Source organism: Cupressus sempervirens, chromosome 8 (genome assembly GCF_028749045.1).
Source record: "Cupressus sempervirens isolate cs-2001-9-10 chromosome 8, ASM2874904v1, whole genome shotgun sequence".
Lineage (NCBI taxonomy): Eukaryota > Viridiplantae > Streptophyta > Pinopsida > Cupressales > Cupressaceae > Cupressus > Cupressus sempervirens.
The window spans coordinates 266242420-266267362 of record NC_143125.1 but is presented as its reverse complement, the minus strand read 5'-3'; the positions used below and the strand labels follow the sequence as shown (position 1 = coordinate 266267362).

The 24943-nt window shown below is 36.8% G+C and overlaps 1 protein-coding gene across 1 annotated transcript in view; it reads right to left on the bottom strand.

The window, feature by feature from the left end:
* Positions 1-771: 771 nt before the first annotated feature.
* MK (mevalonate kinase) overlaps positions 772-24943 on the bottom strand; it is a 77525-nt gene continuing 53353 nt past the window's right edge. The window contains exons 4-5 of the mRNA XM_089797420.1: positions 8146-8559; positions 772-1108 (exon numbers count right to left, since the gene is read on the bottom strand). Of these exons, the coding sequence (XP_089653546.1) occupies positions 987-1108; positions 8146-8559 (536 nt within the window). The 3' untranslated portion in view covers positions 772-986. The remainder of the gene's footprint in view (positions 1109-8145; positions 8560-24943) is intronic.

Here is a 24943-nt window from a genome sequence, read left to right as displayed (position 1 = left end):
TCTAAGTAAGCATTATCTGATCTTTCTGTAATTGTATGTCATTTGCTTTTACATACAAATCTTTAGAACCATTGGCAAAATACATAATCCTGTTAAAATTCATACACATGCTACTTTAACTGAAATATGCTATCTATCGAATATGATTTTCACTGAGGCTGCAACTTCAAATTAGTTGCTATATTAGGAGAAAATAAATGATCCATTTTACTGTTCAAAATATAAGGGTATTTAATTTCGTAATAAATGGATTTGAATGGAATCAATACAGCAGTATCTGGATGTTCCCTAATATCAACCGATCTTGTGTCATAAAATTAGGAGAATCCCATTCATGTTTTTGAATAAAAAATAATATTTTTCATAGGAAATGGAATTGATTAGTGCAACAATTGACAAATAAAAAAATCAGGTACAGACGGGATTTAAGCGACCATTTGATCTGAAATATAGGATGTACAATGCTACTAATTTTTCTTGCTGGCATGGAACTCAAGAACAGTTGTCCCTTGAACCTCAGGAATACCTTTCTTTAGTCAATAGAGTAAACTTGTTCCTACAACTATAAAAGCTTGTCCCATCTCTCTTCTTCAATTGTACAAAGGAGTCAAATTACATCCCCATGATGATCTGGTACTAATGGTTAGCACATCAATCAGGGATAACTTCTTAGAATTATAGATTGCTTGTGTAATAACTCTAACAAGATAATAAAACAAAAATAACCCAATATGTGTACTTTTTCATACATCCTTACCTTTTCCTACCATCTTAAAATTAATTCGGCATCATAAAATTAATTCAGCTGCATACTTACAGATTATAATCCATGGAATTCTGGCATTTCTGAGTTTTTTTGACAAGGATATTCTAATACGCAACATTCAATAGTTACGTAAGAAGACAAAATGTGTAAATTCCCATAACTTAGCCCCACAATGATATTCTACATACATGGCTTTTAAAGGAAACTTGAACATCTATCATTATGCACTTTGACTTTTAAAGGAAACTTGAACTCCTTCACCACCGACTGTTGCTAGGAAGCACTGGAATCCCTGAGACTCCAAATCAACTTTTACTTTCTCAACTACCTTGGCAGATAACACTGCTCATATGTCAAGATTACAAAACAAGGATGGAGAACTGGAGAGAAGCAAATGAATGATTCTAAATGTTAAAAATTACATTAAAATAGAACTCAAATACAGATTTCCCTCCACCAATGAGATAAAAAAAAAATTCTATCATCAAATACAATAAAAATCATTCTGAACCTGATACTTCACAGATTGAGGATTGGTTAAGAGACATGGCATGTTTGAGAGCATTACATGCTAAAACTGCAGGCCTCAAATGTCGAATCTAACTTTAGTTGTGTGTTACCATTTTCTCATATACCACAAATATTATTTAAAAGAAGCTTATTTTTGTTGCAACTTTAGCTTCAAGAACTAAAAGTAACCTCTTTATTGGTGTGAATGACCACCAGGTAATTTATTTGTTAACAGTTAGTAGAATTGATGCTTACATTGTTTATCTGGTCATTGCAGTAAATTGTGTTTGTTGCAACCATAAGGCTAGACAATTAGACATATGCGCTCAACCAAAACTTTGGCTCCTAAGTTCGATTTCACTGTGCATCGTTTTCCTTCCCAAGTCCTCAAGTTATATATCACCCCTCACCAATTAGTAGTAGAAGGGTTAGTCATTTACTTTAGGAAAATGGTAACAGTGTTTATTAAAAAGTGCTTGAAAAAGCTTACAATATCAAAGTCTACATTCCACTGACAGTGATGCCTAAATATTATCATGAGAAACATTTTAATGTCCAGTTTGAGAAAACCGACATTAAAACCTTCCAGAGCAAAGAAAAATCTCCGCCATATTTCATTGTAATACCAGCTTGCACTGTATAATGAATCATGATCTTCAAATTTCAATCCAGCATTGGTAGCAATCATTCAAGCAGGGCAGTCCTCAAGTGTTTCTTCTAAATGTCTTAATGAACTGGTGGTGAAAATGGTATGATGATTGCACTTATTGGATCTAGTCATTTTTTAGCAATTTGACTATGTGATCTTACAAAATTTTGACCAAACTTTGTTTTGACCATTCTAGTAACTTAAGTGTCATGTCCCCTTCTTGAAATAGGATTTAATAATAAAAAATAGAAAAGAAAAAAGTTAAAATAATAAAGATCAAGTTACATGAAAGATCAAAAGGCAAGAATTGAAAAGTTGTCTCCCTCAAACATGAGATATAAAAGGGAGAGAAGAGAACTTCATTTGGGGGAGGAAAGTTAGTAAGAAACAATGGAGCATGGGAATCAAGGAAGGATTAATAAAGGAATGAGAAATAATTAAGAAAGTGACTCTTTGAAAGGGCAGAAATTATGAAGGGTTGTACACTTCCAAAGCGTGCTAACTGTGAAAGATTGTCTCTTGCTAAAAGGAAGACATGATGAAGATATGTGACCTCTCCCTTAAATTGGAAGATATAAAAGGAAGATGGTTGCATTTGAGGAGAAGAAAATGGGAGATATTATGTGTACAGCAGCAGACTTGTGTGGGAGGAGAAAGATTAATAAAAGTAGATCTTTCTGAATACTTCTAGCAGTTCTAAGAGCAAATTTATAATCATATCTTTTACCAGAGTTTGAGCAGAACTAATGCACGCCTTCAAGCTGATTTAGGAAAGACCTTTAAGGCAGATCCTAAAGATTGCCTGGAAGAAAGAAGAACAATTCCACTCCTGCAAATAAAGAATGTGATGAATAATAGTTATGAAGAGGTGTCACTAATAGTCAGATCCAAACGACAGGATCCCTTATGGAGGAGTAGATACCTTCAAAGTTCACATCTTTCTAGGGAAACAAGAGGATATTGAGCCACAATTGGAAGAAGTCAGCAAGGCATCGAAGAGAGAATTAGCACATGAATGATGAGCAAGAGATCTGCAGTCTCACAATTAATAAATTAGACAGCAGTTTATATACTGTTCAAGGCATTGGTATGGTGCAGAGCGCATTCTGATCTGGCTGATTGACTTCTTGAATGTCCATTTTTTGTACATATAATTAGAATCTTGCAAATGGCCATGCTAAACAATATCTTTCTGCCTCCTATTTGCTTTGATAGAAGTTGGTCCCCAAAGTCTCTGTCCAACAAAATTCTGATGTGTAATTGCCTAGATCTAAGTTACTAGATTCTCTCCTAGACCTAGGAATTCTTGGTTCAATTCTTTGAAAAGTCTAGTCCTTGTCAGATTCTGACAAAAATCTGCTGCAGAGACCGAATTTTGCTCAGAACTCTTCAAGAGGTAACCCTGGCAGAATGCAGACTTTTGGACGACTTTGGTTTCCAGCAGAGGAACCTGGACAGAATTTCGGAGAATTTGGTTGAAATTCACTCTTTTGTTTACTTTTTCAAAAAGTTTTTTTTCCCATATTAGATTCAAATTACCAATCATATTTGATTTGAACTCAATGCTACTTTAGAAGAGGAATAGAGATGTATAAAGGCAGCACACATCTATTATGAAATGTATGTAATACCATAATTCGTGCATATAGCCTAACATGTAAAGAAAACTATGGATTGAAAAAACTCTAAAGAGATCTTTACCATGGGTAATTCTAGATCCAAAGCCTGCTTTCTTGGCTTCATCCATTTTGATCCAAAGTTACTTTCTTTGAATCATCCACTATGATAATTAATGTGTGAAGCTTACAATGTGGCAAAAATCACAACCTTCGTCTTAAATGGGCCTATAGGATTACTTTTTGTACTTCTATTTTGCAATAGAAGAATGATGATGATTTACTTGATGGTTTCTGATGATATTTGATCAACGATGGCTGATTATTAATGTTGATATAATTGTTTTTTAACTGAAACATCTAAGTTGCCGGTTCGGGTTCGGTTTCAAGTCCGAAGTTCAAGAACCGATTCGCTAGTTCGACAAAATTTTGGAAAGGGGTTTGGGTTCATTTGGGTTTGTTAGTACAAAAACATGTAAAAATTATATATATATATATATATATACACACACATACACACACACACACATCTTTATGAAGCATGAGTTAAAATTAGAATGTAGCATAGTAGCATAAACACATTTAAACAACAAAAACTTTAAAACAGCCTAAACAATAACATATCATGGTGATCATACCATCATATAGTAACATAGTTCAATCAATTTCAACATGAAAGATGAAATATTCAAAACATTTAAAATATCAAGTTCAAGTATCATTGTTTCACGTTCAGAGTTTAACAGTAACTAATGGAATGAAAATCTATTAAAATTCTGAATTTCTAGTTCTAAGTTCTTCAATCTTCTTCATATTCATCTACTTCTTCTTCATCTCCTCCTCTACCTCCGCTATTACTTGCACCAAGGCCAATGGGATCAGCAATAGAATCAACAATGGTATTGACATCAAAGTCATCAAAATCATCAATTGTAAGCCTAGCAGTGGAAGCATCCAAGTCCGCAATCTCTGCATCTACATCCCACTTCTTTGTCTCCCCTTCTTTGTATTCTTGACTCTTGTGCGAAAGAAGGCACAAGTTGTTATGCACAAATACCAGGTTCTCTGCTTTTTTTTATTACAACCTATGGCGCTTCATTGAGTGGATGAAAGAATAGGTGCTCCAGTTTCTTTCTGATGCAGAAGAACTAGCAACCTATAAAGACAACATAGGATAAGCAATTAAAAAATAATTAATTCAATCTTATAAAAAAATTCTAATAAAACTTACTTGTGATATAACTTTGATTGCAAGGGGTTGCAATGTTTTGAATTTTTGACAATGGAGGTACCACCAACCATGAGCATCCTTCTTGAACCGATGACGAAGAGCATCATTACTTAGACCTCTAGCATTGACAAACTCTATGAACTCATCCATGATTACATCTCTTATATCATCATCAAGAAATATTCTTCTAAATGTTGCCTGGTACTCGTCAGACACTTCCATATCTCTATATGGTGGCAACTTTCTTGGTAGATCACAATATTGTGAGCTATAGTATTTGGGGGTCAAGGCATAGGCAAGCAAATATAATGGAGTGGTCATTTTGTTCCCTCTTTCATCAATAATTTTTTGCACTTGTTTGAAAAAGATCTCTTGCGGATCTTGCTCCTCCTCATTTAGAACTTGTCTGATCTTCTCAATCATTGAGTCTATGCCATCACAGATCTCTCCAAGGCAAGGTCTATCCATGTCAGTGTACCTAAGCATGCTCATAATGGACTCAGTGATCTTAAGGAGATATTCCACACCTTCCCACCACGACTCAGCCAATAGCCTATCCTTTAGTGTTCTTTTTCTTCCATACACCCCAATTGTTGCTGATTATCATACCTTGAAGTGCATCTTTCACTTGCACAAGTCATCTTAAGACGATTATATGTGATGCAAAATGGGTCTCAGCAACCTATGACATAAATTAGAGCAAAAATCAACTATTAGATACATATTTTAGAAAACTAAGAAAAGTATACACATTGGCAATTGCACAAGTAAAATATGAAAAATCAAAAATTGTCAAATATTAAAAATTAAATTACTAACTTGAGTTCAAGTTCATTTACCTTCAATAGCTCCAATTTTGAGTGGTTCCTGAAAAGAGATTGAGTCATGTGGTGGTTTGTGACAAACATTTGTATGTCCTTAGCCTCTTCATACACTATTTTGATCCACTCAATTTGGTTCCCAATCTTTTGTTGCATAAGATTGAGTGAATGGACTACACAAGGTGTTCAAAAGATATGTTGATATCGTAATTCAACCAACAAACCTGCTGCTCTACAATTCTTTGTGTTGTCCGTTATGACTTGGACAATGTTTGTTGCACCCACTTGTTCAATGGCCTCAATTAGGATATCAGCAATAAATGACCCATCTTTTACTTTGCCCTCACAATCCACCACTTTCAGAAACATTGCCCCTTTAGGGGACACCGCAAGGACATTGATCAAGGGATGGTTCCTAGAATCCTTCCAACCATCTGAAACAATTGTCACCCTTGTCTCAACCCATGAGTCCTTTATGGGCTTCAATTGATTTTCAACCCATTGGACCTCATCATCCAACAAGGTGGTGCATACTTTCTCATACCTAGGGCCACAATACCCTTTTGGAGCTTCATTGGCACCCCTCAACATGTCCTTCCAAAATGGAGAGCGGACAACATTAAAAGACAACCAATTTGCATACAGGCATCTTCCCACCTTAATGTTAGCAATTTCCCGGGCCTTATTCTCAAAAGAAGTTTCTGGTGACCCTTTTCTTTTGTGTACAACAGGGACAGATTCAATGTCAGTGTCCATTGCAGTACTGAAGAAGGGGTGGTATTGTACTATAACATCTAAGGGGGGCTGCATTCCCTTTGCTCTTTTACTTTTATTGCTACTAAGTTCTATTGCCTTGCGTCCTTCTCTCTCTTCTACTACCTCATGCTCTTCAATATATTTTAACACAGTTTGATTTGGTATAGGGACACTATTTTTGCCAGGGCATTTCTTGACTCCTCTTCCAGTATAACCACATAAATGACCTACCACACGATAATAAGAACTATTTCTTTCTACACCACATCCTCGACATCTCCAACAGAATGCACCACCTCCTGGAATGGGTTTCATAATGTCTACATACTTCCATAGAGAAGAATCAGAGTTGGGTTCCATTCTTTGTTCGGTGTTGCCTATTGATGAAGAGGCAGATGACTTTCCTTTCCCTATGGCAAGAAATTAGATACATGTTCATAATTTATATGCAAGAAAATGACAAATTTTGGAATTATAGAAAAGATTCAAAAACATATGAAGATTGAACGAGAAATGAAAAATGGAAAAACTAGAACAAAAACAATAGCAAATGGAATAAGATCTTACCTTTTGTTCCTTTTCCAGCCATTGCATGTTTGCAAATGTGTATGAATGATGCACAAACACTTGAAAAACACCAACAAATCAATCTTCAAACTCCTCCTTGCACAACCGGATGCTTGCTCAAAAACTTATGTGCTCTCCTTTAAGACAAAATAACCTATTTAGAAACATCAAATGACAATGAGAGGGCACTAAACCAATTAATAACACCTTTTTAGGTTACATGGACGCCAAAAAAATTATGCAAAATTGCAAATAAAACAGTCAAAATCACGTCCGTAGCCGCGGGTTCGACCTTGGCTCGAATTTTTGGACGTGGTTAACCTGGGTTCGAACCAGATCGAACCAGGCCTGCAAAAGAGGACCCTGGTCGAACCAAGTTCGAACTGGACCCGAACTTGGAATCGGTTCAAACTAGATCGTGATCTGGAGGGGGGTGGGGAGGTACTCGTGCAACCTAGTGAAACATTGATATAGCGGTGTATTTTGCTAAGTTGCTTTAATATTAGCATAGTGGTGTATGAACTCATTTTCTGCTGCATTTATGTGTGTGCATATATATATTTAAAACATATATTCTTGTATGGACGAACCCAAAACGAATCTGAACCCAACCCAAAAAAATTTAATGAATTTTGAACCTAAATCTCGAACCTGAATCAGTGCCTGAATTCGAACTGGCAACATAGGCTTAGATTATTTAATGTCAGCCCTATATAGCAGTCTTAGGGTTGAATCATAACACCTTCTATGGTGATAAGGTCTCATAATAGACAAATAACTCTCAAATCTTTGGTTGATATTGAAGATATCAATATGTCAAAAATCTTATCAAACATAAGCATGCTACTCTTATATAAGAGTACTATGGTTGCTCTTCTTTCCCAAATTAATGTCCCTTCAATCTTCACACATTAAGCAGATGCTTCTCCTCATGAAGCAAATTTAGATTCTTGCATTGTGTCTTAAGGTTTTTCTTGTTTTAACCCATTTACAATTTATTTTATATTCCGCTGTTTCTGTGAAGCATATCAGGCTAGGACTTAAATTGAGAAAAGATCACTTATCTGCCATGAAAACACACTATTCAAGGAGAGAATTGCATAGAAGGTTGAATGAATGAACTTACAGCTTGATTAACAAAGCATACCAAAATAGTTAGAAAAGCAAGCTGACAAATATTACAGCAACAGCAAGCATACTATATAAAACAATAAAAATGAGAAGGATACACTTTGGCAATAAAGTCAACACACAGCCTCCCCCGCCAGCTCCAGTCAACTTGGAGCATAATTTGTATTTTGAAGTTGTTTTAAGTACAGCTTCAATGCAAGGATGACTGACACCCATACTCTGCAACAAGCCTTGATTCATCTCCACCAACTCTTCCAGATTTCCTTCCTGTTCACTGATGGATATATCATCCGAAGCAGGTGCTTGAATAATCTCTGCCATCTCCTCACTGATCGCATTAACAGCAGCAAATACTGCACTCATAGCTTTTGGATGCCTTGCTGACCTCTCAGACACCCCGGCAACTAATGCTTTAGTGTTCCTTCCGACCTTTGTATTGGTTATAAGCATCTTGATAGGGAAGATATGCTGGATATGTGTAAGGTGGCCAGACTTAAATTTTACCAATTTCCCTGCGATGAACAATTAAACAAATGAAAGTGTCAAAAATCGGATAGCATTTAACTGCAAACAAAAAAATCTACTATGGACCTAATTAAAACTTGAAATTAAAGCTTACATGAAACTCAGAAAAACTGAATTCTGAATTTCAGATGAAATCATTTTCTGGAATATGAAATCATTTTCTGGAATAGAAATTTACTCATTAAATTCTGGGTTATAGATTTCAGTAATGCATAAGAAAATGGATCTAGAAACATACTTTTAAAAACAAGCAAAAAACAGATCTATTCTACCAACAACAAACAAAAAGAAGACCCCAAGTTCATCTTTGAAAAATAGCCAATCTTCTGCCTCGGGTGAATAAATTTTTTATCCAACATAAAAGATAATTTATTCATAAAGTCTACCCACACTTATACATGGGAAAGTGCTTTATGTTATTTTTTGTTTCATAGTTTGAACTTCATTCCTCAGCTATACTTGATATATTCTCTATATGTACTTGTCATGTCCCTTTTCCAGGCATGAGTTGTCAAGTCCCTTTGCCTAAAAGTTTGCTATAAGCTATTGGAGTGAAGGGAAATAATTTAATAACTTAATTTGTCTTAAATAACTTTATACTTTGTTTACAAAAAGACAACTTTTGTTTTACTATTACAAGCAGGGTCTGTTTTTATAAGTGTATATAAGAAAATGTATTAATTTAATATTTGATTAAAATTTATTTTCTAGACACTTTCAAAATTAAGTAAAAGAATGACTTAAAATTAAACAGAGGGTTATTGAAGGAGAAACAAGGGCACAAAAGAAAGCATCTAATTTTATAGTTATTTATGAATTCAAAATCCCATTTTTCTTGAGATTGAGTATATGTTCATCTTTCTGCCTAAAATGAACATATGACTAATTCCATCCAATGATTGAAAATGTGCAGATACATTTATAGCTTTGTTTTTTATAAAAAAGCAGCAAAACAAGGTGCTGACCTACGGTACAACTATCCAGATGGATAATCAGCAGATTAACATTAACAGCACAATAGCAATAAGCAAGAAAAATCAGAGACCAGCAACCCTAGTAGAACTATCCAGATGGATAATCAGCAGATTAACATTAACAGCACATCAGCAATAAGCAAGAAAAATCAGAGACCAGCAACCCAAGCTTACCTCTATAAAAAACAAACCAGCATCTATGCATATAAGACGAGGTAACAGTTCTTAGAGTTGTGATGTGAATATCAGGATTTAACTGTGTGATTTTTGAGTCAAACTCGATGACCCATATTTCATGAGTAGTGATTCAACATGAATCCATCTCTCATGAGAATAAATGGAACACTTAGCACTCATTGGATCTAGGTGATGCTCACAGGGGTGAAGCACCGGGACTTCCCGGGAGGTCACCCATCCCGGGATGGGTGACCTCCCGGGAAGTCCCGGTGCTTCACCCCTGTGAGCATCACCTAGATCCAATGAGTGCTAAGTGTTCCATTTATTCTCATGAGAGATGGATTCATGTTGAATCACTACTCATGAAATATGGGTCATCGAGTTTGACTCAAAAATCACACAGTTAAATCCTGATATTCACATCACAATTTGACTAGCTGTGGAAATCATCTCCTACTTATCAGTTCTTAGAGTACTAACCATACCAGAAGAGTTACTATGCAATATAAAGTATTTAAATTTAGCCATGTTGGGCTATTCATAGATAAGTGTTTATAGCTTTATTGGTTTATTGTGTGGTGTGTGGATTTTGTTGTGGGTTTTTCATGCCCAGCACATGATTAATACAGATCGCAGGAACATAAACCAATAATAAGTAGCAGCAATTAATATTAAAGAGATGATTAGCAATTAAGGAGAAGCATTGATAAGCAAAAGCAGCAATTAAATCAAAGTAATATGGCCAATTTCGTTAGTAAGCAAAAATTTATAAAATATGATAATTTTTAAGGTTGACTTGAAAAGTAATATGACTCTTGAATAGTTTCTACTCTGCAGCATTGTATAAGATGCAACAAGATGTGGAATGATAAGGCAGTGTGGAATTACGATGAAATGTATTGTCACTGCAGAGAAAAAATATACGAGCATGAATTAAAGGTTTAGAAGCATAATACCAGCATCAACTTAGATTGTCTAAATTGTAACAGCAGATTGAAAGTATATAAGTTTATAACTTGCTCTAACCTTATATTCTACAATTATAGTAGTATGTCATAATAGAATCAATAATTGTTGTGATAATGTGAAATGCATATTCAGAATTATTATCTACAACCCGGCCAGCAATCATGTGGAGAAGAGAAGTAAAGAAAGGGAGCTGATACAAGATTACCATCTAAGTAGACTAAACAATGATGGATGGCCAATGTGCCTACCACTTGCGGCCAAGAGGGTAAGTGTCCGCGCTTGGGCTCAAATAGGAGGATTCCTGGGCACTCTATTGCAATTTACTTTCAAACCTCTTCAGTGGTTGATTGTAGGAGAAATCATGTCATAAGAGGCTGAGAAAGGAGACATGAATGGCGAGTGCAAATACAAGCACCCCACTGGGTACACCACCCCAAGCTGGATGCCCAATGTACCTACGACTTGGGGCCAAGAGGGTAAGTGTTTGTTCTTGGGCTTAGTTTGAGGATTTCTTTAGGCCAATCTATCATGCTTCCTAGTTCAAACCATAAAGTGATTGAATACTGATGTAGAATATATATATATACACATATGGAAAATTTCTACCATGGGAGTAGCGCCCATTTATTAGTATGCAAAAATAGAATATTACATGAGGAGTGCCACATAGATCGAGGAGAGGCACAAGACAACACAAATCAAGAATGAAAAAAAAAGCGCAGACCCTATCTAACACATCCCAAGCCAGATCAAGGTAGAAGAAACCAAAGTCCCAATCAAACAGCAAGGGACAATGTGATGGAGCCCATTTTTGGCCAATTCATCAAGGAGCGCACTTTGCACAAATATGAAGTGCAAGCAGTTTTAGGGTCATGTGATGTGTTCACCAACAAATGAATGGGCTGTTAAACATCTTCAGAATTTCTGAGAATATATGTTAGTTGATACTCCTCATCACACCAAACTGCAGGTGATAGCAGTTGCAGATTTAAAGCTAAGAATGTAGTCTTATCAGGAAGGTCTGTGAAGTTTTCAGTAAAAATACGTGATCCTGGGATCATACACTTTATCCTGATAGGTGCAGGCAGATCTCAGTTATCTATGTAGCAAGAAGTAATTATGAAATGTCCATTCCTGATGTCCTGTGCCAATGATCCTTGATGATCTTTGTTGTCACTTTGCAACATATACAAGTGAATGACATAAGCATGAAGCTGCACTTTTTGATGAGATGCGGCAAGTGTCTGAAGCAATGAGACCAGATCTTGTAATACTTGTACTATTGGAGGAGTGGCATTTGATCAAGCACAAGCAGGATAAAGTTTTTTGTTTTTTTTTCAGAATCCAATAATCCCAAGGGCAATTTGAGACGCTTACATGGTTTTAGCATTCATTTGATCTCAGACCACCACGTAAGGAACCTGACAACATTGAAGTCAAAGTTCAGAAAACTGAGTTTATCATAATCAAGCCAAAGTTCATTTTAAGAGTCTCAGCGAGTGTTTAATGTTGATGGATTTGCCGGATGTGAAAGATTAAACAGGAAGTGTGTCCATGAAGCTATGGTCCAAGGAGCAATCAAATATTCATAGGACTCATAACCAGCACCTAGGAATGATTTAAAGCATTTGCGCCATCACTAGTTACATGGATATAGATGCGTGAAGGTCAATAAATTGACGACTGAGACTGTGAGCCAGACATCACACGAATTCATGCACCTTTCAATCCGGAATCACAAGAAATTCATTTCACTCGATTCAATTGTTGTTTTAATTTTTTAATCCGTATCTAATATTGCTTTCCTTGGTTCTATTGCAGAGATACATGCAAAGGATAGGGCACGTTCATATTTGAGGATCAACCGGAAAAGAAATAATGGAAGCATTCAGCGCAAGAAAGAAGAAAAATCACCATGGAGGCAAGGAATTAGAACCCGGCTGTCAAATCGACGAAGGAAGCTTGCGGAATGGATTTCGTTGGTAAAGATGGCAATAGAGATGTCTGAAGAAATCACGCAAAATGCACATCAGCCATCCAAAAAAGTGGATACGAAGACAATGAGAGCAGGCGCGATTTCCGGAAGGAAAACACAAGAAATAAAATATGTCATCCTGGATGCTGTGTGGATGAATGAAAGTTTCGAATGGCAAGAATTTTCATTTGTTTTATAACTAAATTTATGCTAGAAGTTATGTTTATTTTATGCTAAAGACTGTGGCAATTATCAATCGGGTGCATGATTTGAAAAGGTGTGACTCTTAAAATGAAGCTGACACCTTTCAAATTTCTATAAATATTTATAAATCCAAACCAAGGGGGAACCCGAATTCATTTGCTTTTAAAAAAAAGTGATATTGAAGCTATTGTCATTGTAATCTGCAAATCTTCATCCAATACTGTTAAATTTTTTCCTTTTAAGGAGAAGTTTTGAGATTTGAACTAAGCAGGAGAAGTTGAGATTTTTTGAGCATAACCATTCAAAGTTGCATAGGATCAAGCAGGTGTTGAATTGATCACTGATGATCAAAGTGTCTTTAACACCAATTTTTCCAGCAAAGTAATCTATAAGATTTTCATTCTGTTTTGGAGTTAGAATATATATATCTTGTCCTTTGTGATTTTGTTGATTGTTTGTTTATAATTCATCGTTCTCGATAGGTACACCAAGTTGTTCATTGTTGTTTAGATTTGATAAAATACAAGTAGTGCAAAGTATTGTCTTTTTCGTTACTGGTATCTATTGTGTCCACGCAAGGGTTAAAGCATGATAGACTAATCGGAATACGCAAAAGTGAAACAATTTGTGGCGTCATAATAGTTGAATTATCAACAAATACAATATCATCAATATCATAAAGATGTACATATACCCAACTAGAATTTGGCATTGATCATAAATCTGCTCATTTAAGTTTTAATTTGAATGCTGGCATTTCTCTGTCTTCTTCTTTAAAGGATTTGATTTCGTTTAATAATTTGTCTTAACCTTTTCTTTTCAGCAAACACACAAATCTTAATAAAAGTAATCGAACTTTGAAGATAAATAATTCAAAACGTTCCCTTGATGCTTGTCAATTGAGGAGTTTATTTGATTGCTATAATCCGCTATAAATCATTTTGGAATTAAGTTTTGCCATCCAGGATTTAGGTAAACAGGCCTTGGTTCAGCGGAACCAAAAGCGTAGAGGATTGGAATCAATCCTGTCGAGTTGGCCAAAATCAGTTAGATACCCAGCATCGAGCAGGCAAGGCTCATAGGTTTCTAACCGGCGATTTGATAACCAACACAATGAACAAGTGACCCATTGACGAGCACAGAGATTGGTCCAAGCAATAATGAGATGATCAGATAAGGAAAAGTAACAATAGATAATCATAGATCTAGGCCCAAATGCAATTAAGAAACAATCCTGGATCACTAGCACCATCAAAAAACAGTGAAGAGTGCAACAAACACCTATTCGAGAACATCCCAAAGAAATTGAAACCCATTTGCAATGACCAAGAAAATGACGCCCACCAAGTCAACCAAAAAGAAATAGAAACATGCATCCTAGGCTCATCAAAGGAACAAAGTTTGGAAAGAAATCGTGAGACCTGTAGTGATCCTTACTAATAGGATCACTAAAACACTGATTCTCTGTACAATTGAATTTCGTCAAACACTTGGCATGTAATTTGAACTGTACTGTTGAGTTAAAAGACCTAATATGTACTGAGAAATTTTGTCAAACACTTGGCAAGCAATCAACTATACTGCTGGTAGTAAATAACTGATCATAGATATTGTTGAGCAACAAATCCAAGCAACACAATAATGCAAAAATAGTGCCAATATGAATATATTCCAATATAGACTTCCTTACACACAATTGCACTTTCAGAATTTGCAAATAGTCTGGTACTCAGAAAACTACTACAGATTATGCCATGCAAGGATGCCCTTATTGATTAGACTGATCATAAATGTCTTGTCACATGCAATTTACTTCAACTGAGGATGCAATGTTTCATACAGCTATATACAATAGTGACTGAACTGCAATTTATGCATTGACTATTAACGCATCTATTCAAACCCTTAGTACAATCATGACACAATAATCATCTAGCTATTACAACCGAATAGGGAAAGAACCTGATATAATGAAGATGATATTGACTGATCGCTGATGGTGTAATAATCAAACTGCAACCATGATCTATCCTGTCACCGGCAGCTGTACAATCTGCAGCCATACCTGTACGGACTGTACGGCACCTGGCATAAATTGTTGCTGGGCAGTAACTGGCCGAAAATGGCAAGAATGGAGGCGCCTAGGGTAGAGGAATATCCTCCCCAAAACAGAAAATCAGACTCCCAACTGGTTGTTAGATATGAGCAAATATGTGTGTCTCAGTTGTATAACAGGCCCTATCAAAAACTCCTAAAAAATGCACTGACTTGCCTCCAAGGCTCAGCCAAAATGATTCCCCTTGATGAGTAGATGAAAAACAAGTCTCCTTGCAACAAAAACCTCAAACCCTCAATCAAGTCTCTGAATACACCAATGAAGCTCAACATGAAATGGCTGATTACCACTTCCAATGTGCAACCCTTCAGAAGGTCTTTCACTTCCTCAGTTATGCAATCTCTTGAGAGGTATCATTCTCAAGGATTATGTTGAATATTTGCAAACCTAGATGGTACTACAAATGCTCATAAAGAAAAAGTAGTAGAATCATCAATTCAAGTGTCCAAATGAGAGGCCAAACCCTCTATTTATTCACTTTCCTAAGAAGTTACTAAGAACTTCTAGAAGCATCCTTATATAATCCCATTATAATGCACTTTTATAATAAATAATTTTATAAAATAAAAAGTGCAATCTCAACTTAAAATTATAACATGTAGGCCGCGTATAAAAAGTAATGATGAAACAATATCTCCAAGAGCATAATAAGCCATCCAATCCTCAAATAAACACCAGAATGACTCTCTCATCACAACCACTAGTCTACAAGAGTCTGTGATAGACTGATCCGGCACGCAAAACAATGTCAACCAAAACGGGTACATTACAAGACCCGGCAATCTCCAACCATACAAGCAATCCATGAAGTGACTATTAGCCAAGGGAGGGCACAACCCCCTGGCACGGGTAAGGTACAATTTGATCGAAGATTGATCAAAAGCCCAAGCATCCTCATCTCTTTTTTGTTTGTTTGTTTTCCTAAATGTATGTTTCCTTAGACACGATTTGAGAATTTGAGTGGCAGATTCAAAGATCAATTTGAGTTCGATGACATCTAATTCATCCACAAAGGAATCGAGATTAGGGTCATCGTCAAGAAAATCCTTAGTTAAATCCTCAACCAGAATGGACTTTCCAAGATCATCAACCAACTTGTCAATTGGCACTGCAAGAGGATGGTCCAAGTTCCAAACAACTATCTACAATGCGTTCAAATCAGGGTGGCTTCCATCAAAAGGGATAATCTCTATGTCATGGGTTGATGACACCAAGCATTTTCAAAGGGCAATGTAGCGGACAAGACCCATAGGAGGAGCCTTCTTTAGAGTCCAATGCTAAGCCCCAAGGAACAAAGATGAAGTTTCAAACTGTCTTCATCGGTGACATCTAAGACAAAAAAAAGCGCACCATTTCAACTTCCAGTTGTTGGGACCGATTGCCGAAGGAGGATAGTGAAATTTCTGACGGGATTTGATTGATCGCAAGAACCTTGATGCGTGCATAGCGAGCGAAATTCCTACACCAAAATTTGTTTCTAAAGCACACCCCAAAGAATTGCCAAGTTTGCACAAAACCACATTTGATCAAAATTCAAGGGTAAGATTGTAAAGGCGAACCCTGATGGGGGAATCATAAGGGTCATCAATCTAGCAACCATTTTTGGGCATAAATTGCTTAGTCACCAAAGGTCCACAAATTATGTCCAAGGATCGTATCTTTGCTGGCAAAGTCCGCAAACACCACCATGAGAAACTGTTTTGGCAGAAAAAATAAATCTGTCCTCCCATTGGCACAATGCTTATCGACCCAAGTGCAAATCTTTGCCCTAGATCAATGAGCCCCAAGAATACGGGCTATAACAGCATGTGACCAATTTACTGTCAACAATTTCTGCCACATTGATGTCTAGACATGGCTGCAAATACCAAGGGCACTCACTGTCTGCTCCCAAGGGTTTCCACAAGCATGAAATGATTAAAACACCCAAAAACCAACTTAAAAATGATTCTTTTTAAATTTTAACAATAAAACAAACCAATAAACCCTAGAAAGCACCCTAACATGTCCTTATGTTTGTTGTTTGAGCAACATAACTCTATTTCAAACAAACTCAATGTTCCTAATGCATTTAAAAGGATTGTTTCATAACAAAGTCACAAAATACCACAGTGAGGGTTGATAGAATCTGCAACAAATTAGAAAGTCAACATGTAATGTCCCCAAATTGGGATTAACCTATGTACTTTTAGATTGCTTAATCAGCTGTATGGCCTGAATATTTCTTAACCAGATCAGATCTCCTTGATTGATATTTCTTATTCTGTTCAATTCTTTTCCTTGCTTTGATTGCCACTATGTTTACTACATTGCCAACTGCTATTTATTCGGTAATGCAGGCCACTTAAGACTAAATCTGCCTTAAATGCACAAACTAGTTGCTGACGTGTGTTTTGTGACCACTCCAATGTGCAATATAAAATAATATCCTATCCTCTCTCAAACAAGGAAACTTTGAATGTTAAACAATGTAACAAATGTGTGGTCAAGTGAAGCAACCCCAAGGTTTACACTGCATACTTGCAACTTGATGTTGGATGTAACTCAGTTTAATGGTGATATGCTAATAATCACAAAGGGGCTTACATTATTCAATCTGGATTAGTCAATTCTTTTCCTTCATGATGGTTGGAAATTGGACATCAAAATGACTGCTTTGAACTTTGAAATAAAAATAAAAGGGGTGAAGGGTTAGGAAGTCTACTCTATTCCCAAGGGCAATGATATCAATGGATGGTGCTTAGATAAATGAAATCCTTTAAACAAGCTTTGCTTCACCAAATGAAACAACTACACAAAGATGATGCAATCTCCATAGGAAACGCTAAGCATTAACTTGTACTGATGAAGGAATAGAAGAATATAAAGGAGATTTGAATCCTAGTTCTGTTAGTTTTTATTGCCTTCATGATTGTAATATATGAAATTGAGTTTGCAATGAAGAGTGGAAGGAACCTCTTCAATAACATGAATACAAGGTCTACTTAGAAGTATTACGATAATAGATAATCGTCTATTATTAGTTAATGGTAATCTATTGTAAATATCTAGTTAGCTTAGTTAGCTTTCGCTTTTTTAGCTTTCTCTGTTAGAATGGAATGTTTCTATTCTTTACAATCGTTTCCTAAAGAAACATCGTTTTATTCTTTTGTATAAATTGACCTTTCAGTCTCTATTAGTAACAAGCAAATATTTACCATTTACTTCGTAATATGGTATCAAAGCATGGTTAAATTTTTCGAAAATAATAATTTCTTAATTGAAATTCAAAGATAATTATTTTCAAAATAATTTTTTCCTCATAGACCTTGCTTCACAATTCCGTTTAATTTTTTGGCTAAAGCTTTTTTTGAAGAAAAAAGTCTGAAAATCATGAGCTAAGATTTGAAGATTAAAAATCGCGATTTGCAGAGGAGATCGCATGGTGAAAATGGTGATTAACCACACACGTCTGTAAGGGGCGATTTCTTAGCTGCTAGCATTCAAAAACCGCAGCAATAACCAACAAAAAGGGTAATTTTTTGTGGCATTTTTTTGCTGACAGCTTTCACAACCGCAAACCAGCATTTACTGCTATTTGTGGAGTTAAATACCCACATATTCAGCACTCTTCAGTTTCGTCTCAACCTCCAATCGAGCCCTAAAACAAAAATCCGAAAGTTCTGTCTCAAATTGTCATTTTTTCTGCTCCTCCATAGCCACCAACCGAAGAAAACCCTACCTTTTGTGTTCAAAATTTTTTTTTATCAAAGATTCTTGGTGGGTTTTTTGAGAGCTCAACTGGGTTGTCATTAGATTTTTCTAGGTGCCTCGATTTTTGCGAATCAATTTTCGAGCCAACAGATCCAAAAAATGATACCATATTCCTTTTGAGTTTTCCGAGATCTCTTTTGGGTCACTCTGATTTTTCTGGTCTTCCCTTTTTTTGTCTTGAAGAACGTGTCTTAACAGATTTCCACGTTTTTCATTGAAAAGCATGCCATGGCATCTCTGACAAACATTCTGCTCGAGCACAACTCCAAATTCAATGGTCGAAATTATGGCACTTGGAAGCAATGAATCATAGCCATTTTTTAATATCGGAACACCAATCAACTTGTACTAGGTGTTACAAAGCGTCTGACTACTCCTAGTTCTGATCAGGAAACATAGGATCTAAATAATCGGGAGGCAGTGATGCTTCTCAAATTATTTGTGGTTGATGATCAACTTTCTCAGATTCCACCCGGCAAGACAACTGTTGAGATCTGGACACATCTCAAAGGTCTTCATGAGACTTTTGACAAAAGCATAGCTTTCTTTCTGAAGAACACTCTGTTTTTTATTGTCATGGATGAGCGCACCTCACTCTAGGCACACCTGAATCAAATTCAGGAAATCCGTGATCAGTTACTTGCCATCGACTACAAGATGGAGGAAGAGGATATTGTGGTCATCACTCTTCAGAGTTTACCAAAGTCCTATGAGCATTTTATCGATACTCTCAACATCACATCTTATGGGGTTGATTTGAAGTTCACTGATCTCTACACACTGCTGCTTTAGCAAGATTGGTGGAAACAACAATTCGGTAGCAGCTCTAGTTCCACCTCCACAGAGCAAGCCTTTGCTGCAAAATCCTTTCAGAAGGATAAAGGCAAATTTCAACAACCATCTCAGCAGAAGTCTTCTGCTCTAGCATCAGATGGTTCCCGAAAGAACATTCAATGCAACTACTGCCACAAGTTTGGACACATGAAGACTGAATGTCAGAAATGCTTGCTACACAATCTAAGCAATCAGGTTCGTAGCCCAAAGTGAACAGTGCAGGGCACACTGAGCAGGCAGAGTCTGCCTTTTACGCCTTCATGGCTAAAAGACCTACAAATCATGTGAAGTCGTGTGCCTGGTACATTGATTCAGGTACCTCTCATCATTTCACTCACCGCAGAGACTGGTTTATTGACTACCAGCCTTATTCAGGCTGTTATTTTTGGTGGCAGAGAAGAGTACAAGGTTGTCGCCAAAGGCAACATTCAAATTCAGTCTGTTGGGAGGAATCTCATATTCCTTGATGTGTACTATGTTCCAAGGATGAAACTAAATCTACTCTCATTCAGTTAGTTGTTGTGACATTCTCCACACTTGGATGTCACCTTCAATTCACATTAGTGCACCATCATTGATTGAGCGACTTAGTCTACTGTTGCAGTGGGTCTTGAGGATCATGGTCTTTTCAGACTTGTTGATTCTGGTAATTCTCAGGACTTAGCTATGGCTGCTCGGCGGTCTTCTGTCAGCACACTTTGGCATCAATGATATGGGCACTTAAATGTTCATTATCTCTCACAGCTTGCTTGGGATGAGCTTGTTCTTGGATTGACAAAGATTCAGACTCAACAGCTTGGAATTTGTGATGCATAGTAGGCTAGGAAGCAAGATCGCACACCTTTCACCAGTGGCGACTCATGGCGAGCTTCTCAGGTACTTCAGCTTGTACATGCCGATATCTACAACCCTATGGCCACTCCCTCCTATTCTTGGGTCCAAGTATTTTCTATTGTTTTTTGATGATTTCAATAGAAAAATGTGGGTGTATTTTCTTAAAAAGAAATCAGATGCATTTCCTGTATTTCAAAAGTTTAAACCGTTAGTTGAAAAAAAGTTTGGGAAATCTATTATTACTCTTAGATCAGACAAATGGGGGGAATTTTGCACTAATGTTTTCTCTAGCTTCTTGGATACACATGGCATCAAACGCTAGTTAACCACACCCCACACGCCACAATAGAACAGTGTAGTTGAACGTCAGAACCGAACAATCACCAAGACGACTCAATCGATGCTCGAACACAAACATGTTTCGAAGAAGTTTTGGGCAGAAGCACTTAACACTGCAGTTTATCTGTTAAACGGGTCACCCATAGTAGCATTCAAAGGTAAAACTCCAGAAGAGGCCTGGTCTGCTCACAAGCCCAAAATTAGTCACCTGAAATTTTTTGGCTCCCTTGCTTTTGTTTGGATCCCAGATGCATCACGCACAAAGTTGGATGCCAAGAATCAGAAACTCGTGCTTGTTGGATACAAAAGTCTCCACAAAACCTACCACCTGGTCGATGTTGAGACATCTCATCTCATCTACAGTCGTGATGTAGTCTTTGATGAGCAACAAGGACCTTTCATGCCTGTTTCTCCTATTCTTGATCTAGCAGACCAGCCTATGAAGGCTCATGATTTGGGAGTTTGGCTTCCATTAGATCCACCTGATGGGAGGGCTCCAGTAGCTCCAGTTATACCAGTGATACCTGTACAGACACCTCTAGCTTCTCTTGCAGGATCACCTTGCTTTGTAGATGCTTCACCTGAGTTTGATCTAGATTTTTCTGATGAGGAACCTGATCATCACACATCTCCTGATATTAATGTTGGTCATTCTCCTATCCAGCCTAAGACACTTGCTGATATTCGTGATGATGAGCTCATAGATGGGAGAATTGCTCAGAAAAAGAGCAAAACTACAAAGTTTGTTAACTTTGCTCTCATGGCCAACATTCACAGTGTGTTTGAACCTCAAACATACTTTGAGGCTAAAGGAATTCCAGAGTGGGAACAGGCCATGACATCTGAACATCAGAGCCTGTTGAAGAACAACACTTGGGTCCTTTCTGATCTTCCACCAGGGAAGAAACCCATTGGCTGCAAATGGGTTTACAAAATCAAATACAAATCGTATGGTACTTTGGGTAAGTACAAAGTTTGTTTAGTGGTGAATGGCTTTTCTCAGCGTTAGGGCATTGATTATGAGGAGACCTTTGCTCCTACTGCAAAGATGAGCATCATCAAAATTAGTCCTAGCCATGGCAGTACAGTTTGGCTAGAAGGTCCATCAGATGGACGTCAAGAGTGCTTTCCAAAAAGTTCTCCATGAAGATGTCTACATGACACAACCTCTTGGTTTCAAAGTTGCTGGTAAAGACCATCAAGTTCTCAGATTAGTAAAAGCTCTCCATGGCTTAAAGCAAGCCTCTCGAGCATGGTACATCAAAATTGATAAGTACTTCGGTGATCGAGGCTTCAAGAGGAGTTCTTCAGACTCAAATCTCTACATCAAGACTACAGACAGTGACATCATCCTTCTAGTTATTTATGTGGATGATCTGATCATCACTAGTAGTTTGGCATCTTTGATTCAGGGACTCAAACAGAATTTATGCTAGTCTTTTAATATGACTAACCTTGGGCTCATGCATTATTGCCTAGGTGTTGAAGTTTGGCAATAGTCTTCTAGTATATTCATCTCTTAGTCCAAATTCCATATGCAGGATTGCAAGCCTGCATCTACACCTATGGAGAAAGGTCTCGAGTTATCTACAACGTTTGATTCTCCTTCCATTGATGATACTACATACAAGCAACTAGTAGGCAACCTCATCTACCTCTCTGCTACTAGGCCTGACATCAGCTTTGCAGTCAGCTATATCTCACGCTTTATGACAGCTCCTAAAGCTGGTCATTGGATGGAAGCAAAGCGTGTACTTCGTTATGTGTAGGGCACTTTAGATTATGGACTTTTGTACTCTCGAAGTTCTAATCCTAAACTTAGTGGGTTCACAGATTCAGATTGGGCAGGCTCTGTTGATGATAAAAAGTCAACTTTGGATATCTGTTTAGTTTGGGATCCAGTGCAGTCACATGGACTAGTAAGAAGCAACGGGCAGTTTATCTCTTCTCTACAGAGGCCGAATATAGAGGGACTATTAAGGTAGGATGTGAAGCTGTTTGGCTTCGTTGGATGCTTGGGGATATGCAGATGTCACCAGCAAGACTGACTACTCTGTTTGTTGATAATGAAGGCATTATCAAGTTAGCACAAAATCCAGTCTTCCATGAACGAACCAAGCATGTGGATGTTCATTGTCATTACACACGATAGCTGGTTGAAGACAGGACTATAGATTTCCACTATGTTCCTACCACAGATCAGACTACAAACATTCTCACCAAGCCTCTTGGTCCTGATAAGTTTGTCAAATTCAGAGGACAACTTGGTGTTCTAGATAGATTAGCCATTAAGGGAGGGTATTATGATAATAGATAATCGTCTATTATTAGTTAATGGTAATCTATTGTAAATATCTAGTTAGCTTTAGTTAGCTTTTGCTTTTTTAGAATAGAATGTTTCTATTCTTTACGATTGTTTCCTAAGGAAACATCATTTTATTCTTTTGTATAAATTGACCTTTTGGTCTCTTTTAAAACAAGCAAGTATTTACCATTTACTTTGTAATAAGAAGGTAATAGGTGAGAATATTGGGCATAAGATGAATGGGCATAGGTAAAATAGCAAGGCGTACCTTAATGTGTAAGGTTATAGTACCAAACAATTCTCTAGCAACATTGTCAAAGCCATGGATAGAGAGAAAATTAGGTTGAATAAGCTTGGGATCCACCTTAATCTTATACAAGTCTATACCACACACATTTAGGACTAATTTATTGTCCGCTAAGGTGTCTCTTATTGCATTACCATTGATAAGCACCACAATCATAAGAGGTTTGTATTGGTTTTGAATCTCTACAAAAGGCAGATAATATTGGAAAACACAATATTCGCCTTAGTTACATGCATATACTCCACCAAGGCTACCACATCATTAGGTCTCAAGGGAGGAGGAGCAAAAGTCTTTGGAAAGCCTCTTGAAGCATACCATGGTATGTGAATGAAGTTTGAATCAAATCCCAAATGATTATCTTAGCAGTAGCAACATGAAGTTGTTCACAAGATCATATTCCTTACCAACTTGTTGTGAAGGATGAGAGGGTAGAGGAAGCAAAGGTTAAAAAGGAGGGAGAACATTTGAATCTTGTTTTTTGTTCAAGTGTTATATGTGTGAGCTACTGCATGATAATTGGCTTGTTTACAACTTTTTACAACAATCACTTGTATGTTTTGAGGTTGAGGGACATCTTGACAAAGGTGGACCACATTTGTAGACTTCTCATGACTTGAACATTAATGGCATTCACTTGAATAGGTTCTGTTTTCTCCGAGTTTTTATCTCTAGAAAGGAGAGCATCAGGGAAATTGTTAGTGATATCATCCTCTTCTAGGAAAAATATTAGGAGAGGGATTAGTAATAAATCCATCAATGCTTCATCTCTGAAGGAGATATCATTTGAGTTGTAACAAAGGTAACATAAAAATGTAATATCCCCTTTCTGAATATGATTTAATAATAGATAAATCATATTTTACCGATAAAAAAATAATAATAGATAAATCATAATAATTAATAAAAGTAATTATTAAATAATAATAAAGAAGATTATTATGAGAAGCAGAAGTATCAAAATATTGAAGTTGTGAGTAACTAATCCATTAAATACTTTGGAGATCATTTTTTTTGTGTTACTAGTAGTGAGACTATTGCTCCACTTGAGGGACTAAAGACATTATCTCTTCGTCAAACATTTGAAAGAAAACATGATGCCATGAATAAATACATCAGCAAATTGTGACAGGAATTATTTGTTTAGAGAAAATCTATAGCGGCACTCGGCTAAGGACCACAAAACTTTAAAATATTAAGAACATCAATGCAAAAGGCAACAGCCATTAAAGTCACCAAGGTTAGCTTGTTAATAGAAGAATGGACCTATCGTCATTAGCAGGAGAAAGCATTGCAATCTACTTATTATGAGCAGAACTACTGGGAATAATGACCAATGTGTTGGTTAGGAAACTACAATTATAATTCACTCAAGGTGTGATTACTTATGTTGACAATTTAGGAATAATTACTAGAAGAATCATTTGTTAAGTAATTAGCAGCAAGGATGAATAATAAGAGTACTGATTAACTGAAGGGAGGCACCACTTGCAAGGCTAAGGGGTGTGCCCTCTTCGTAGGAAGATATAAAAGAATGAACCGAAGCAAAGGAAAGGCATCAAAGAGGAGATCATACCAAAAAAACTA